Here is an 18,902-nt window from a genome sequence, read left to right as displayed (position 1 = left end):
ACCCCTTGCTTTTGTGGCTGCAGCAGATGGTGGGGGAGGTAAAGCACACAAATAAACAGGCACACATATTTCTGTGGTGTCCTAAGGTGGAGGGCAAGTTAGGAAACAAAAGTTTTGAGAGGCTCCATGGTGATTTGAGAGACTGTACTGCAGGGTTACAGTGTGTCTTGAATAAGAAGCCATGTCTGGACATTAGTGGTGCTGGGAAATCAGCAGCCAGTTCCTTTCCATGTCGGAGCGTCTGCAGAGACCCCTTCACAGTCTACCTTACCACACTAACCGGCCCCGCTGCGGCCAACTGGCAGCTCATGCACAAGAGTGTGAGCCTGGAGAACCCAGAGGCCATTTTCAGAGAAGTGTTTTTACTTTTTGTGTTATGTGACTTCCTTGATATTCTGGATATCAACACGTTTTTAATTCAGGAAATAATAAATATGGGTGGAGATATGTATTCTGCCTAGAGATGCTATCTAGAGATGCTATCTAGAGATGCTATCTGAGAGAGTGTGGGTCTTCCTAGGGCCTGATCCCTCCAGCTGCAAAGGAGTGCGGTTTGAAGCAAGTTTTCCATCTCCGAGGAAAGCCTGCTGCCCAGTGCTGACCCCTGGGGTAAATGCAGGCCAGGGCAGACAAGAAACGTGCTGTCTCTCCCCGTCTTCTTGCTGCTGAACAGTCAGTGTGGAAATGATTAACTGGTTCAAGATAATTAGGAAAGAGAATGAGTTTGAGAGTTGGCGTGGGTGAGGGAGAAAGGCTGGACAGGGCTCCAGCTTTAGGCAAGTGCTAACTATTCTCCCAGCGGGAAGGCAGGCAGAGGGGATCCGAGCGCTGACGGGGGGTGGGGGGGGCAGGGGGGGTAGGGGGGGTGGGGGGGGTTATTCAGAACCCTTGGAAGGGCTGTGAAGAAGGGAACAGGTGCAGGCAGTGGATGGGAAAGCCTGCACACGCAACTCAACACTGGCGACCCAAGGCCGGTGGGGATTTGCCAGCCTAATTAACATTTCCAAATGGCCAAGGATGGCTTCCAGCGTTTCCAATCCAGCAGCAGTGGCTATGTTCTGGCTCCAGCCCTGGCACTGGAGTTGGCTTCCTCTGCTTGGTTGCTGGTCTTGCCCATCAACTTTGGTTCTAAAGCAGAAAGCCAGGACAGCTGGACCAACAAGCATGGAGGGACGAAGAAAGCACCCGCATTGTGCACTGTGAGCAGGCACACTTGTGCAGGGCCTTAGTGAACAGTTGGGACATTAAGACAAACTTTGCTGGCACTTTTCCTTTTACCCAACGATTATGTGAACTTAGGAAGAAGTATGACTAAGTTACAGATCGAAAATTAGTAGTTTAGTGCCAACTTACTGGTTATGCCACAGTGGAGAAGGTGTCCGGGCCTCTTCAGCATCTCAAAGCATACAGATGGCTGCACTGTAGCCATGAGGGAGGCTGGCAGTTTTCTCAACTTGGCTACACAGGGCATGGCTATTAAAGTAGTGCTATTTTCAAGAGCCTAAATGTCCATCAACTGATGATGGATGATGAAGCATCTTTTGGCAAATTGAAAAGCCTCCAAAAAGGAGGAAGAATCACTCTTCCCTAGGGCACAGACACTGGGAGAGACCCCATGCTTCCTTCAGCGGATGGTCCTGTACCCATGTACACACACGGGTGGCACTAACTCAGTTTAGTGGGATATAGAAAAGAAGACATGAAGGTGGAGCTAGGGAAGCCAGGGTGGACTTGGTACTGCAATGTACAAAGAAAAACTTTGCTGGCACCTTTCCTTTTGCCCAACTATTACGTGAACTTAGGAACTATGACTAAGTTACACCTTTTAATGCATGAAATTATCAAAGTATAATTATGCTATTAAAATAACATTGAAAAATGTAATGAGTACCACAGCATAAGTGAACTTTGGAAACATGCTACGTGAAAGAAGTCTAATCATAATGCTGTTTGGTCCATACACGAGATGTCTAGGGTATACAGAGGCATAGAAGGGAAGGTGCAGTGGTGGTTTCTCAGGACTGGGGGTAGCGTTTGTGGAAGGAAGGAAGACTGACTATGAGTGGAAATGAAATATTCTAGAATTAGACTATGGAGGTAGTTGTAAAATCTATGAGAATACTAAAAGTATCAAATGTCTACTTTAATTACATGATTTGCATGATGTGGGAATTATAACTCAATACAACTTTTTTTTTTTAAAGTTTTCTTTTTTTCCTTTGTGATGGTGGAGATTGAAGCCAGGGCCTTGTGCACAGTGGTCAGGTCTTTACCACTGACCTATATCCACCCCACCCACACAATTATTTTTAAAAGGCAGAACGGGACAAATAGCATCTGAGAAATCCAAGAATGACTTCAAGGTTCGGGGAGGAAACGCACCTGTGGGCCCTGGAGGGAGGGGACAGGCGGTGGTGAGGCCATGTGGATGTCACGCACGCCTCCTGAACTGAGCCACCCTCAAAGCAAGCACACTTTCTGCAGCTAACACGCTACTTCTAGTGGCCAAGGCTGGCTCCAAGGTGTCCTGTACCCTGAGTTCAGCTCTCTTTAATCCCAGCACTCGGGAGGCAGAGGCAGGCGGATCACTGTGAGTTCAAGGCCAGCCTGGTCTACAAAGTGAGTCTAGTACAGTCAAGGCTACACAGAGAGACCCTGTCTCATCACTCCCCTAACCCTCAAGTGGTGGTGAGGGGGAACTATTTAGGGAGGGGCTAGGAGTGTTCTGTCTCTGTGCTCCCTGGGTTTGGTGTGTCCATCACTCAGGACTTTATTAGTTCCTTGATAGGCATCAGCTTAAAAAAAAGTGGCAGGTAAGTCTATGGACTTTTCTGGGGCGGGGGGGGGGGGGGGAACGACTGTGTGCTCTAGCATGTCCCGAAGTATCCAAGGAGACAAACAAGTGATGAAACTCCTTGGTAGTTTTATTGATAGAAATAGTCCCTTGGGGGTGGGGATGGTACTGGGGCTATGGCCCTGTGACCAGTTACCTATTCAAAGTGTGTGAGTCCTCAGTCTCAACTCCTAGCACCCAAGCAAATGAGCAAACAAGCAAAACGCTCCTGTCCTCTTTAGACAGCCAGGAGGCATGTGGGCCCCGGAGCAAGGCTTTCTCTCCTGGGGCTCTTGCCGTACACACCCTTGAAGTTTGGAGGACAATAATTGGCTCATGTTAGTTAACTTTCACATTGTCTGGGCCAATGTAGGAGAGAGAGCCTTTGCCACTCACACCACAAGTTGCCCTGGCCACAAATCCAACAAATTCGCTTGAGGGGAATGTTTTGCTTTTGGTAGACTAAAAGGGTCCCCCCCATTACCCCCCCCCTCAGTCACCTGTCTATGCCTGTGGATTGTTTCCAACACAGTGGGCACCCAAAGGCAGGGACCCTGAATGGGCCAGAGAGTGAGTCCTGTGCGAAGCCCAGATCCTCTCATGACCAGGCAGACACATGGTGTAAGGACACCTCCCTCCTCAGGCCTTCACCTGCCAAGGAGATAAACCTTCCTCACGAGGGTAAATGGTGGGCAAGGTGCACAATGCACAGAAATGGCCTGTTGTAAACAGCTGATGAAGTCAGGGGGCTGTCCGGCAGACCTTTACCTACTGCTCTGAGAAGGGGTCAAGCTGCACTCCCCAGGCTGGCCTTGAACTCCTGGGCTCCAAGGGTCCTCTCATCTTGGTCTCACCACCCCTCGAGGCTTTCTGAGTGAGACAGGACTGCAGGAATCTTGACCTTACATCGCTGTTCTTCCAGGTCACTCAGTCATTGATTTTCTGTGTGCTGGGAACAGCTGTTTCTATAGCTCTTCAAGGCCAGAGTGAGGTGAGTGCCTTCAGATCAAAATCTTACCTGCCCTGCGCTCACCTTCCTCCACCTGCAACACCTTGCATTGCAAAGACAGGTGTCCCCATATTCCTTTCACCTGGGTAGCCAAGGTGAAGGACTGTGCTCCATGGTACTATGGTGTGGGGCACCGAGCACCGTAGCAGATTTTCAGGAGGGATGTCTATGTATTGTCAAGGCCTTCGACTGTCAGTCACAGTAGCGCAGGCCTGCTGTGTGCAGGTGATGATGCAGTGAATAAGGTCTCACCAAACTTGTCCCTGCTTCCACAGACGCCAGACTGAGCCTTTCAAACTGTGATCATACTGCGCTGCCCAGCCTCTCCAGTAGCTGCCCCTCCCCTGTGCCTGCAGGGCGGCTCTGAGCTGAGTGTCCATCCGCTGCTGGCCGCACTCTTCCCAGCCCGTCTCTACTCCCGCTAGTGTGGAGAGGGCTCCTACCCATGAGGGTTCCCCTGGCTGCTCCCTGCCTGGCTTCCACATGTGGCCCACTCCCTCAGCTCCTTCTAGAGTCTCCCTCAGTGGCACACGCCCCCCCACCACCATTTTCTTGATAATGTGGGAATCTTACATGATGTACCCCGACTGCACTCACCTCCCACTCCTCTCTCTCATGACCCTCCAAAAAAGGAAGAAGAAATAAACAAAACCCAAAGAAACAAGTCCATCTTGTGTTAGCTATATACCCCCTGGAGCATGGTCAAACTCCTTGTGGCTAGGCCCCCAAGGGAAGGCGAATCTTTCTCTACCTCTACGCCCCCCAACTATCCTCTCCCCCCCCCCCCGCCCCAGAAGCCATCAATTGTGGAGAAGCAGGGTCCACGTGGAGGGGCCGGTGAGCATGGGGCCTGTTTTAACGTTCACCTCCGCACTGGATTAGTTTTTCTCAGTACACTCCCTTGCCCTCTGTCTTCCATTGTCTTTTCATGCTTAGCATCAGGGAGGTCCTGATGGCTGATTCTTTCTCCTCCATTGGGGAGGCAGCCTCAAGGAAGGCAAGGCAGGCATCTTTCTGATCTGCCTACTTCTATGGATCCAGAATTTCAGTACCTCACGGTGGCCTCCAGCATGTCAGGAGGCGGGTGGGGGCAGGGGACATACTGGCAGGTGGAGTTCACCTGGGATTTTATCATTTTATATTCTTAAAGTGGTGGGAAAACAGGCTTTTGGTTATTCTTTTTCTACATAACGCTGTAAACCTTCTTATATGCCAAGGACTCAATGTTGGCCATATTAATGCTGTAAATTCTCTCTCCTTCCCTTCTACTTATCCATCCTCTTACAATATTGATGGGCATGTTTCCCATTTTCAAAACAAAACAAAAAACAAACAAAACAACTTTTCTCCCCACTCAGCCTTTTGTGGGGCTTTAAGAGCAAATTTACAGGGTTCCCCTGCCCAACCCTCCCCGGCGTCACCCAAGTGTCCCTGCGAAGGGTAGCACAAAACACTCCTTCCATCCAACAGCACACTGCAGTGCCAGCACAAGAGCTTCGCTTGGCCTTGCTTTAGTTTGCTCTTTGCTAAGTGGAAATCCGAGCAGAATCAGAGTCTTCCAGGAAGCTCTGGCTGCTAAGGCTGCACATGGACCACCTGCGAGGCCAGAGTGACATAAAGGCCACAACTGCCATTCACAAAGGAAGTGAGCCTGGGGTGCTCCAAACCTTGGGCTCCTCTCAAACTCTAAAGGTTATTTTGAATGAGCTTTAATTACAACTCATTTCCAAAACCCTGTCTGAGAAAGATTCTTGATAGCTGCTGGCCATCCCTTGGTAAGTGCTCCAGTGTCCCCCAGAGCCATAATTAACAGTTAGGCGGGAAAGAGATGCCACCTGCGCATAAAACCCTGGAAGGCCAGGAAAGTGTGATTGACTGACTACAGTATCTCACAGGGAGCAGGCGCTCAGAGGTGCTTTCAACGGCAGAAGCTCGGCACCAATCTAACCTGCCAGCTCCCTTCCCATCCTTGGCATCTATGACCAGGGTCTGGAGGGCCCACGTGTGTCTGAAAGGCTCTTCCCAGTCCACTCAGTCTGTCCTGGTCACGTGGAAGGGCTTTTTAGTTCTCAGGCATCCTAGGTCTTAGCCAGCAGAGGTAAACGCTGGATGATGAGTGGACACTGCAGGACACAGGAGGCAAACTTCTGCTCACAAGCTCCAGGACCACAAGACAGACGGCCCAGCCCATCTCAGGGGAGTCTCAGTGTCACTAGCCAGCAGGGTCATTTTTACTTGTAGTCACATTTTGCACTAACTACCTAGGATTTTTTTTTCCCTTTTTTTGGACACAGATTCTTCATGAATATCTTCTTTCTCTCTTCAACTTCACTCTCCACAAAATGAGAGCCACAGGCCCTCCCGAGATTCCCAGAACCTTGTGTGTACCCTTCAGCTGTCTGCTCAGTGGCAGCAGCCTTTGGAAGGCAGGGCCATCTCAGAGATGTTCCATCTGACGGGCTACAGCATCACATTCTAGCTGACCGAATGGAAAAAAATGTCTCACCTCTGCTCGTTTCCCAGAGCAACAGGAGGAGAGTAACAGAGTGTTAAAAGGGTATCGGGATGAATAAGCACAAGCAAGGTGGAGTGACAACCGAGGCCACAGAGCGTTCTCTCTCAGACCCTCAGCAGCACTTACAAGAGTGCTTGTAAGTGTCACTTACTCAGAACTGCACTCCCCAGCCTCAGGGTTAACCCGGCTCTGGCTTCCCCTCTCTCCCCACACCAGGCTTTGACCGCATTGCTTGTCACTGACCCACTTTTCCTAAGAGATCGAGAAAGGAGAAGGCAGATGAGACGTAATTATAGGTGTTTGCTCTGCATCTTGCATCACACCCAACACATCTGTGGTCTGGAGACACACCTGTACCGCTTAAAGCAACAGCATGACGCCTCTCTGCCCTGCTTTACCATATTTTTCCTGTCACAATGTGAGAAAAAAGTGACATGCATTACACTTTAAGGAACATATAGCCCACTTTGGATACACACACACACACACACACACACACGCACGCACGCACGCACGCACACACACACACACACACACACACACACACATTACATGTGCTAAAAAAAAATCCGAGACAGAAGCATAGATGCTCCTGTACTTGTAAGAGTTATATAAATCCATTGTAAGTTGATCACACTGAAAATACAGTGGTTCCAAGGAGGAGCCAAGCTGGGTGTGGGTGATAAGATTAAAAGTGGTCAAGAACTTTCTACCAGCATCTTCTCACCTTTCCAGGAACACATCTGTAAGTTACAAAACAAAAGCCAAATGGGTAAGAACTGAGCTGGCATTGTGGAAGGGATCTGGGCTTGGGCCAGATGGATTGTTGGGATGGGGGCAGTTACCTGTTTACAGGATACTTTGGCCAGGAAGAGCCAGGCATGCTGAGGGTGTGAGATGGGCTGGCTGTGAGCTCTGGAGTAGATGCCGACACAAGAGAACTTATATATAAGGAAAACTTCTGGGTTCTCTATATGAAACTCTCAAATTTAATCCTGGGCTTTAATATAAAAAACAAACCAGCCACTACTGCATAATTTACGGGACTATCACCACAGGGCAGGTGCTGGGCTGGCGTGCCCATGTGTGGACTGGGGTGGTCAGGGGTGGTCAGGGCTATGCTGTCCAACTTGTCAGCAATCTTTGGTTGTTCATTCATGGTTTATGCGTCAGCTTAGTTATTAAGAAAAGGCTAGACTTGATATTCCCTGGAGTCCCTTCTACCTCCACATTCTATGATGTTCTTTGCTGGTTTCCCTAAGCTATGATCAAGCTAAATACATAAGAAGCACACGTGTAAGCTGTGCTATCAATCTAAGCCTGACTAAGACCATTTTAGCAGGGACGGAGGGAGGAAGACTGAGGAAAAGAATGAACGCTTAGTGGATACACAGTGGGATTTCCCTTCCAGTCAGCACGAACCGCTTGTTGGATCAGGGCCGGGGTTTACCTGTCGGTTTCTGGGGGCTAACATGATAATTAACTGCCCAGTAAAGCATTCCTTCCAGGATCTGTATGCAGAGTGATAAGCCTGGCAGATGCACACATGCACACATGACAGTGAGCACACATGCATGGCGGCCTCAACCAGGGGAAGCCGGCAGAGTTCACACCTTGGGGAAAAGGCCAGGGAACTACAGAGCCAGTCAGTGCAGCATCTGCATCCCAGATTCCCTTTGGGACTAAGGTGTGACAAGATGCACTGTCCGAGGCTTTGCCAATTGATTCCACTGGCTGCCACCAAATGGCCCTGATGGCCCAGGTTATGGTCTCTGGTGCAGTGTCAAAGCTGTTGTAGTAAGCAACAGAAAAGAATGGCAAACGTCTATCCTATGAGGCAGATGAACACAATACTCCTTTCCAAGAGGCCACTCAAACAGACATTTGAGGAAGAGGAAAGTTTGCAGCTTTGGGCGGTAGCAGCATCTTAAGACTGACCCAGACTAATCTGGTTTAAGCCCCAATATGACCTACATTCAAGCAGCAGATAGTGGATCAAAGTCGGGGTGACACATTTTCTGCCACTTGCTTTACATCCCAGAGCTTTCGCAACCTCACCTGAAGGAGAAAGCACTACTGACCCTGTCTTGGAGAAATCAAAGGCTGTGATTTTGAGGCTAACAAATAAACAAAGACCTGTGCTCCCTCTGCTGGCTCTCTGTAGCAGTATTGAAGTGGGCAGGAGCCATCAACAGTGTTGGCATGTCAAGCAAACACCCGCCAATCCAGGGATACCAAGAACAAATTTCCTTGAACTTGGTTTTATACATTCCTCAGAATAAAAACATATTACCACCAACTTCTGATTTCTTAATTCTTAACGTTAGGTATTACAGGAGACAGACCTGCTGCCCTCCACTGCCAAACTGCTAGCTGGGAGCATAATAGTTGTTTTGGGATTCACTTATCAACAGACACAAGTGGACTCTTCCAAGACTTTTCACAAGCTTCAGAGCAGCTTCAGGGAGGCACGCTGTCCCCGCCCCTGCCCCCCCAAAAACCAAAAAAAAATCCCTTAGCAACAAGGAAACCCCCCATGCAAGTCCAAACAAGTTTCTTTCCCCCTTTTTGTTTGGTAAGAGCAGTTCCCAAAGGTAAAGATTTACACTATATCCCTTTGGATAATGTCAAACATCAGACTGGATTCTCCAAGTCATTAGCATGCAGAAGAGTGACCTCATGGTGAACAGATGCACTTGGCTGTGAGCGGCAGCGATTACATCAGCCCCTCCCCAGCACTCGAGGGTGCCCACTCCAGTTAACCCTTCAGGGGCTTCTCGGCTGCTCTCTCTTCTTGATAACATGACAACACAAACTTAGTCCTCTACTCCCAGAGCTGTGTGGGTTAAGCACACATAAATATGCGAGCATAAAACATACATGCCAATATTGGCTATCTTTTTGTTTCTCAATAGAGGAAGGGCCAAATGGCAAACTGTAGGCAGGGCTAGGTGAAAAAGCCACCCAAATACCTTTCACAACGAGTATTATTAATTCAAGCAATAGACGCAACTGATACAAGGGGGCTGCCTTACACTAGCATTTCTGATTGGGAGATGAATCCTCTTTTCAAAGCCGGTGACAGAAACTGAACTCTTACAGATGAAGCCTGTGTCCCTATTCAGAACTCACGGTGCAGCATGGACAGATGTGCTCTGGTCAGAGGGTGTGAGAGGCACAGGCATTTCCTACCAGCAGACTCGGGTCAGGCTCACCTGGAACATCTCTCTACAGTGGGACTGTATGCTACCTTCTGGCTGTGTTATGCGACACAGTGCAAGCATCTTCCTTAAAGACTGTAGCCAGGCGTGGTGGCGCATGCCTTTAATCCCAGCACTCGGGAGGCAGAGGCAGGCGGATCGCTGTGAGTTCGAGGCCAGCCTGGTCTACAAAGCAAGTCCAGGACAGCCAAGGCTACACAGAGAAACTCTGTCTCAAAAAACAAAAACAAAAACAGATTGCACCTTTGCATGAAGGGTACAAACAAAGGCTAGGGAAGTCTGTGCGTATGTGTATAAGGAGCCCTATGCCCTGCTTTGATGACATCGATGGCCCTGTGTGCACTGTGGGAGTTTGAGCTGTTCAAGGTCAATGTCTCCAGTCGGTCTGTTGCCTGGAAGAGCAGACTTTGTCTCAGTCTCTGAGTGTAAGTTGGCTGGCCTGGGCTCATCTGGGTTTGACTGTGCTTGTTGCAAGAAAATAAAAGTGAAAAGTGTTGTCTTCTGAGGGAGTAGAAGCAGGAGCAGGGAACTCTCTCGAAGTGAGGTCTACACATAGCCAGGAAGAACGCAGCTCTGAGAAGGCGTCTGGCACTGAGCTGTGGAACTCCATTTTCACTGCACTGCCCTCACACTGCAGTTCTGACAGACTTTATCTCTAGCTCTTTCTAGTCACTGTGAAGGGCAGGTGGAAGCTGTGAACACCACAAAATATGGTGCTCATGCTGATCTGAGATAACGACAAACCACATTTGTTTTTGTGTGCTATATATGGTTTCTTGCTCCAGGTATAAAAGTTCTATTGCCTGTCCCAAGAAGCTGTCAGAATTTTTATTAAGTAATTAAAAGAAAAGAAAAGAAAAGAAAAGAAAACCCCTATTGGTCACCCTCTCCTAAGCAGTCACAGAAATCCAAATGCTCCTATAGTCTCACTTAAGCTATTCTGAACTGATTAAATAATTATGAACTTTACTTATTCAGAGGCTAAAATATACATAGAAAACAATACCCACTATTGTTTCAATAACATCGATAATCATCAACCTTAAAAATACAAAGGTTAAGAAATAAAAACATTTAGCTATTATCTCATTTTTTCTTTTATATTTTAAAAATAAAATGTTTTCTTAAAAGTTAAAAAACAAAACAAAACAAAACAAAACCAAGCAAAGCAAAAACAAAAACCTGCACTGAAAAAAAAGAAGCCCCAGTGTCTCCAAAGGATGAGAAGAGGCTGAACCGAGCTCTAAAGCATTAGCCTGCAGCGGATTCCTCGTGTTCTTTCACTGAAAAATTAGACACAATTTTAAACCTCTAGCCAGACTGCGTATGAAATCTTCATTTCCCTTGAAACAGATTTTTTTTTCTTGTCTTAGATAGAATGCTGGCAGAGTGTATAAAAGAATTCAATTCACAGCTGTTCTATTTTTTTTAATGTAAGAAACATTAATCAAAGCTTTAAGTTATAAGCTTTTCTCATGTTGCTCAGTATCCCAGTTCAACAAAGATCAATAGAGGCCATGCCTGTGTTTCTCTCGCCTCACCAGGAAGCAGAGGCGTGATTATGTAAATGGGCTCCGCACCTTGGCCAGCCTGCTTATCTCTCCAGCCTTCTGCCTGCTGTCCTGGCTCGCTGTGCTAGAGCCTCTCTCTCTTATCTCCCGACAAAGCTCCAAGAGGCGTGGACTGAAGCCAGCGATGTTAAACAGTGACGCATGGCTGATTTTATTTGTAAGTGATTTATTTCACTGAATTTAATTTTTTTTCACTCCGTGTGTAAGATATTTGTTAACAAGTCAGCAAAGGAGAAGCAAGGCTGTGTTCAGAAGCAATTAACACAGGCTAGAAATCTATTAAGCGTCCTTATAGCTATGCTGAAACAAGGGAAGGCGAAGGAAGCCCTTCACTGGGAATTTCAATATGCCGGAGACTAAATATCCCACTTACTCTCTGACAGGTAATTAATCTGTAACAGCATGCAGAAATTCACAAGTAATATTTTGATTCTTTGAAAAAAAAAACCCATAATAATCATATCAACATTTTAAGTGGCAGCACTTATTTTTTTTCAAACTATTATATAAAAATAGTATGTGCCTAAAAACAAGGAAATCCATGGACAATTCTGCAATTCTACTTGCCTACTAAATGAAAAGCATTATAAGGCGTTTTCTAAAAAGCTGCACACCAGGTGCTGCTCTGGCCGGTGGCGGTGGCTTGTCCGCACGACACCAACCACTCCAGAGAGCACTATGCACGGGGCGCTCAGTAATGACCGGCCTGGGGACACTGGCCTTCCACGTCTCCAGCAGTAATCCCTGACCTCAGTATCTCAGCGGCATTATCCCCATTTAGCATTAGTAGCGACGGCTTCAACTGTGAGGAACTCTTTTTTTGATAAGTATGCAGTGATTTGGGCATCGCTTTTAAACAACAGATTCCCAGCGCAGCAAGAAGCCCACACTCCTGAATGGAGGAGGAGCACGTTATTGAGAAAAAGTTCATTAACCTTGCTAGATTGGAGGGTTAACAGGATAGCTGAAGAAAGGAACACAGCGAACAGCCCGGATACAACACAAATTAAAACGAATGTCATCATTCCTTTTGAAATTCATTAGTTGACTCAGAGGGAGAATGTTCTTCTTAAATTTGCAAGCATTTATCTGTGAAAAACAGGTGTAGGTCTGCCACTCGAAAGCCTCTGAGCGGGAGGGAGGAGCACAATGCAGACTCACCGGATCCACCGAGGGAGTAGCTGGGAGAGGGGGAGAAGACTTGAGCTGCGAAATCCTCAAACGTCATGACCTCGCGGTGGTTCTGAATGATGGCTTCCAGATACAGAGCCCGCTCTTCGTAGCTGCAGTGGCCGGTTAAGGAGACAAGCACACGTGCGGTTTCTCGGCTTTCCCCGCTCGGTGTGAAAAAGCGTCTTGGAAACTCTTTAGCATTTTGCCAGAAAGTTAAATGTTTGTCACACAGACTAGAGAGATGCTAGCTGTCTTTTAGCTTCATTACATTAAACCGTAACATCATTAATAAATGTGTGTGTACCAAAAGTTACAGGATTGTACCAAAGCACTGGTTATGTCATTTCTAAGACGCACTTAAGCAAGAGGAGAGGTGGGTGATTGCAACAGCGTGGCAGTGGCTGGTGTGACAGCCTCCGCTTCACTCCCAATCTAGGCCAACAAAGATTCTCAGTCTAAAGACACAAGGACCTGATGCTTCAAGTAAGAGCTGGTGATACAGCGGTGAACACTTTCAGCAAAAATAAGAAACCGTAAGTTCTTGGCTAGAGAAGGTCAGAAGTTATAATCTGCAAAGGCAGCAGAGTCTGGGGAGGGTCAGGGAACGCACACAGAGGGCGGAGCAAATGGTGTATAGTGCAGTTGCAAAAGAAAAAAGAAAAATAAGAAAGAAAGAAACCATCGCCTTCTAATTAAAGCTGCAGTCTGGAACACTCAAATGTGTAATCAAAAACCAGTCACCAATAAAACTTACAAGCGTAACATGCTGAAGCAACTCTCCAGCTGCCTTACTAGGACCCCTGTGTGTGGCAGCCTTTCATAGGGCAGGAAGCAAACCTTCCCCTTTGTGCAAGTCTGCTGCTTCCTCTGCGGTGAATCATACGCTTCCACTAGCAGGAACTGTCACAGTGATGACAGTGAACAGAGGCGCTGCGCATACAACTTTAGGAATTAACACGCGGGGAAGCAAGCATGATGTCTCATTTGCCCCTTCCTCATTATCGATGCAAAAGTTAAAGGATGTGTTCTGGTTATTTTGAAAATTGTGCAATTTCTTCATGAACACAAAAAGCAGGGAAGGTAGATTCCCACTGGTTTGTTAGCAGGAGCTGCAAAGAGGAAGCGTGATTCTTTCCGCATGTCTCTCTCACTAACCTTCTGTGTATCTTAAAACAATCTTTTCAAGATGTCCACTTGGAAAATATAAATTTGGAACAATTAGATCCTTCCAGGTAGTTTCTCAAGAACTTGTTTTAAAACCGGAGACACTTTTCCGTTTCCCTTTGGCCGAGTCTTGACACTGAGTTCTAGGTGCAGGCCCCCTGCCCTCTGCGCACCGTGAGGGGACTGCAGGCACACTGGGGCAGTGCTCACTCGCCTAGTAGCCACATGTGACCATCACAGTGTAAATGTTCATTAACTGAAATGCAAAAGGAATGAACATGCCTCTCTGGCCCAATCTGTACACTTCAAACATTCAATCGTCATCCAAGCCAAACTACAGATGCCGGCCCTGCCTGTGTACGTCAGTAGAAAGGAGGATGGGATTTGCTTCGTGCTAGAATTTCCCTTTAAGCTTACTCTACACAACTTATTATTATTATTATTATTATTATTATTATTATTATTTTTATTATTATTATTTTAGCTGAAAAAGATGCATTGGAAGCTTTCAAAAGTGGCCCCTCTGAAGATTTATGATTTTATGGATGGTCACAGAGCTTCAGAGCTGGCTCCTGGGCTGTGGGCTGAACTCCTGATGACTCGCCTTTAATGAACAGGCTGCCAAACTTCCTCAGCGAGAGGCGCCTGCTCAGGCCCAATTCTAGAGGGACCCACTAATGCCATTCACGTCTCATTATGAGCATGCTCATTCTGCACAGCGCTTGGCTGTGGCCACAGAGCGGCCCTCCGTGTATGGCCCCAGCAAGCCACTGGTCCGGGGAACAGCAGGACGTTAGGCCTGAGTGGCCGTCTGGCGAACAGGCCCTCTGACACTAAGCTGGCACGTGCTGGCCCAGCAGGGGCTGAGCCAGGCGTGACAAATTACTCAAAGAGCTGAGCTAAACTTATGGCTGACAACCACCTGAGCCTTCAGACTGCTGTGGCCCACTGTCAATGCTCAATTCATGGCTCCCCCGCCCCCCACCCCTTTCAGTACAGTCTGCTTGTGAGCCTGGGTTAGAGCAGGCACGTCCTTCTAAAGACCTGTCACATTCTCTGCCTAGTATTGTCCTACTGTTTCCTGAAAGGTTCCACCGCGCCTAACACATCCTCATACAAGGCTGGGGACGATGGTGACCAACAGAAATGTGCGTGCCCTTTGCTACATTCTCCACGGAAGTCTTATCTGGAAAGTAGCCTTGTTAATCAAACTTAAAATCAAACCTACAGGACTGCTGCACACTGATCCCAGGGGGCTGTCCATCATCCTCATCCTGGGTGACACCCTCCGACTGTCAAGAGGCTGGCCCCTGTCACGACTGAGAGATCGGGGCTCTCAGGAGGAAGTGCAGCACCACACTCACAGGGGGCGGATGTCAAGGACTGAGAAGCTGCTCTGATTCTTGTATCACAGGACTACAGACAACAGCGAGAGCCAAGAGTGCTTCCAGAATTGGATCCCAAAGGAGGAGATGGTCCTTCACAGAAGGACAGCCGTTCAGGCCCTAGACGACTGTCACATGTCTCTCTCTCTCTCTCTCTCACACACACACACACAAACTCTCTCTCTCCCTCTCCCTCTCCCTCTCTCCTCCCCTCTCAGCAGTGTTAACTACCACTGAACTGGGTGTTGTCATTTAGACAAACATCCATAGTGGGTTGGCTTAGACTAAGAGATTCAAATGCAACTCACTTGGGTCCAGGACAAAGAGAAAATAAGTATCATCCCAGCCTGGACAATGCTTCAAACAGACAAGAACACACGAATACCCCAAGTCACTTGTTTAGTAGTCTTAGCAAAAATACAGCCCTGGTCTGCTTGTTTATCTCTGTGTGGTGTGTACAGGCATTCCTGTGTATGTGCACATGAGTGTGTGTACATGCATGTGGGCGAGTGCATGACGCTGTGTGTGGAGAGCAGAGGTCTTGCCAAACATCTTTCTTGATTGCTCTTAATATTAGTTTTTGAGACCTGAAGTCTGTTAGTCTCTGTGCCCCTATCACACAGCCATGCTGCTGTGCCCAGCTTTTAGGTAGGCACCGGGGATCTGAACTCAGGTCCTCATGTTTGCACAATGAACACTTTACCCTGAGGGCCCTAACTGAATGTGCTAGAACTATGACAAGGAAGAATTGCAGCAATGTTGTCTGACACTTATCCTCAGCGCCTCAAAAACAAAATAAAACCAAACCAAACCACCTTCCATACCCCCCTCACGCAAAACCAACCAACCAACAAACAAGAGAAGGAAAGGTGTAAGTAGACATCAAAATGCAAGCTCCTCCCCAGGCTGGGGCTGCTGAAGCGCTGGGCCATAAACCCAACACCCGTTTTAATACCAGGCACTGCTCTTCGATCTCTGAAAAGTACCCCAAGAAACACAAAACTTCTAATTCTGTTCTGAATGACTGCCTCACTAATATGATAAAAATGCTTTCAAAGGAGGAGTACTTTTCCTTGATCACTCACCTCGAGCTTTCCGCTCTCCGTGGGGCCTTACTATGTAACCATGCTTGGCCTGGAATTCACCATCCTCCTGCCTCTCCTTACCAGCTGCTGGGACGACAGGTGAGAGCCGCTGTGCCTGGCTGTATTTGAGCTTCCTTAGTAAACGACTCCTACGTTGTTACATATAAAGTCCACTCGGATGTCTCCAGTGGTCAAAAAGTCAAAAAACCTGACAGACTCTGCTGGGAATCCAACCCCATGATTCCAACTTTAGTCTGATTATTATCTGATATTTTAGAACAGCAACAACGTAACAATAAGTAAGGAAGGTGCTTGTTTCTGTTGAGAGTCCACGGTTTTGGTTCTGGCCCTTTCCCTCACAAGATGGGTGAAGGAAGAAGCCAGCCCAACTCGCAGCTTCAGTTGTCTTAGAGGTACAATACGGATGGGACAGATTATTGGGATCCGACCCAGGACCCTCTGCGCAGGATTCCTATGGAAAAAGCGGCGTGGTAAATAGGGATGGCCTGCTCTGGTCACCTTAGTGGGGGCTCGCAGGTTCTGTTAAGGAACCCTGAAGTGAACAAGCTGGGAGATCCTCTGGTTAGGCTTTGCAGTGACCAAATTATGTTACTGATTGGAAGCGTTAGCTCAAAACTGTCAAGTACTTTCTGGTGTCACAGTTACCCTCTACTGTGTACCAGAACTACATGAGAACGTGGACTTTCTGACGTTTACTGCTCTCTGTGAAGATCACGAATTCCAGAATACACTGGTCATGACCAGGGTGTCACGCAAGCTAAACTCCTAAGTCAAACCATGAGACTTAAATATATGTGTGAGCTACAAACAACCTGTGATGCAAACCTGGCTACACAGAGACCACGCTGACTGCACGAAAAGTTCCCCCTTTTAATCTCCCTCTTCCCTCTCTTTCTCTCCCTCTGCCTCTCCTCCCCTGTCTATACTCTGTGAAGGCTGACATTTCAATCATCTGTCCTGAAGTTTGGAAGAGGCATTCTGCAGGTGGCACTTTTTTAACCCTTTGGAACCTGTGTTGCTCAGCCCTTCTCTACAGATTCTAACTCTGGACATGATATTCAGGCTGGCCTCAGGGCAGGCTGCCTCCTGATAGTGGGTGTGTGCCACACTAGTCATTTCACGTCCCTATCCTGAAGTTTCATAACACTTGCAGCAACTTATTATGACACAAACAAGCCTGAAGCTACATGTCCTTGAAGCCACCACCTTTTTTACTCTCCAGCAGCCATCTGCAAAGACAGGAAGTCATGACTCAGAACTGTCAGAGAGGTGACACTTGTTCCTCGGAAGAATTCTGATACCTTAGTCTATCAGGGTCATTACCACCTCATCACAAAGCTAGCTCCCAGGTTAGCTTTCTGGGCTTGTTGAAAAGAACCACAAAGTAAAGGGCTCACAGACTTTCTACCTTACTACTTCTGGAAGGCCAGATCCTGAACTCAGCAGCAGTGCCTTTCCCATCCCCTCGGGGGATCTAAGAAATTCTGTTCTCCACCCTCCAGACGCCAGGAGGATGTCTGCACTCTGGCTTGCATGGGCTCATGACTCCAGCTTCTTTGTGTGCCTATCAGCAGGACACTTGTCATTGGATCGAGTGCCCACCAGGACAGCTCCTCATCTCAAGGCCTGTACTTACTCATGGGTTCAGTGATTATGATGCTACTCTGTGTTCATCCTTACATCACAGCTGCTGCTTCTAAATCCTCTTTATAACGTTTATTGCACTTTTACAAAAGGCTAAAAAATGCACGTATTCTGTGCACACCTCAGGAAGTAGGTGATACATCTGGGGGACATGTAGCACACATACACTTGAGAGAATGTGGAAAATCAGACGCAGAAAAGGTGGGGAGAGTTGGGGACAGAAAAGCCCAATGAGAGGTCACAGCTGGGATCGGAGGCCCTGACCTGACGCACTTCTGATCCTTGACACGTCTGGGTACCTGCCACCAGGCAGGATCCACCACAGGTGGGTCCAGGTGGCCATGCCTCACTCTAAACAAATGGATGACATTCCACAATGACCAGTGCGGGAGCAGATGCAGTTATATTTTAAAGCCATGCATCCTTTCCATGGAGAGTCTGTTTGTCTTTCGGTAGAATGCAAATTTCAGTGTTAGGACTATTTAAGATGGCAAATACATGAATCATGAAATGTAAATGTCACGGCCTGGTGACACGAGGAGGAGGCTTCTGACTGAATGATGCGATCGCATGAAGTGGATGCTCTGGAAGAGGAAATGAAACACGTATAAGATATTAGATTAGGTCTCCAGCCCTAATGACACACTCCTGGCGGGGGGATCCGCTACTGCTCAAGAAGAAGAAAACACCCATATAACTAAGTTTAAGAGTAATTCTGAGGAAATGATAAGAACAAATGGAAATGGGGGAAAGCAGATTTTCTTTGGGCTATTAAATTAGGCTTTTGGAGGAGGTCTGCTCTCACATCCCCAGGCCATCAGCAATGGAATTTAAGGCAGCCTTTCAGGATCTGAGATACTCCAAGGGTGCCACGGGTTTGGTCCATATTTTCATGAGAAGTGGTCAGCTTTGTTCTTCCTCAGGGACTGGCTGGTGAGGAGACTATCTTTTAATCACAGCCTTTTCACATCTCTGTCTCCTCCACTTCTCCTGGACTGCCTTACCTTCAGCAAGTGAGAGAACGCCCCCGACACCATCAATCAAAGTCTCCCAGGAGCAAGAATATAACTGACAAGAAAATTAGCCATTCAGCAAATTTCAGGTCTCGAGAAAGTGCTGTGAAATTGGGTGAGAAATGACTCAACAGGCTACTTGGCTGATGAAACCCACTGGAGAAGTCAGGGGTCAGATGGGACAATTGATGCCTGAGAGTTCTGGGTGCTCATGACAATGACTTGATTTCTGGGAGGAAGGAGTCAGTGTCACTTGGGTAGTTTCTCC

At 47.6% G+C, this 18,902-nt stretch overlaps 1 protein-coding gene across 5 annotated transcripts in view; it reads right to left on the bottom strand.

Annotated features, from left to right (window-relative positions):
- The window catches only part of RALGAPA2 (Ral GTPase activating protein catalytic subunit alpha 2), a 279,884-nt gene that overhangs the window by 8,357 nt on the left and 252,625 nt on the right, over nucleotides 1-18,902 (bottom strand). For 2 of the 5 annotated variants that reach the window (XM_084776127.1, XM_084776128.1), the window contains exon 39: nucleotides 12,311-12,432. The exons of 1 other annotated variant lie outside the window; for it this stretch is intronic. In XM_084776127.1, the coding sequence (XP_084632253.1) occupies nucleotides 12,311-12,432 (122 nt within the window). Of the gene's footprint in view, nucleotides 1-11,072; nucleotides 12,433-18,902 lie in introns of those variants that run through there. 2 more of the 5 variants (XM_084776126.1, XM_084776129.1) reach the window with 1 other exon arrangement.

Source organism: Acomys minous (genome assembly GCF_964271855.1).
Source record: "Acomys minous genome assembly, chromosome: 3".
Taxonomy (NCBI): domain Eukaryota; kingdom Metazoa; phylum Chordata; class Mammalia; order Rodentia; family Muridae; genus Acomys; species Acomys minous.
This window is presented reverse-complemented; position numbering and strand designations above follow the sequence as displayed.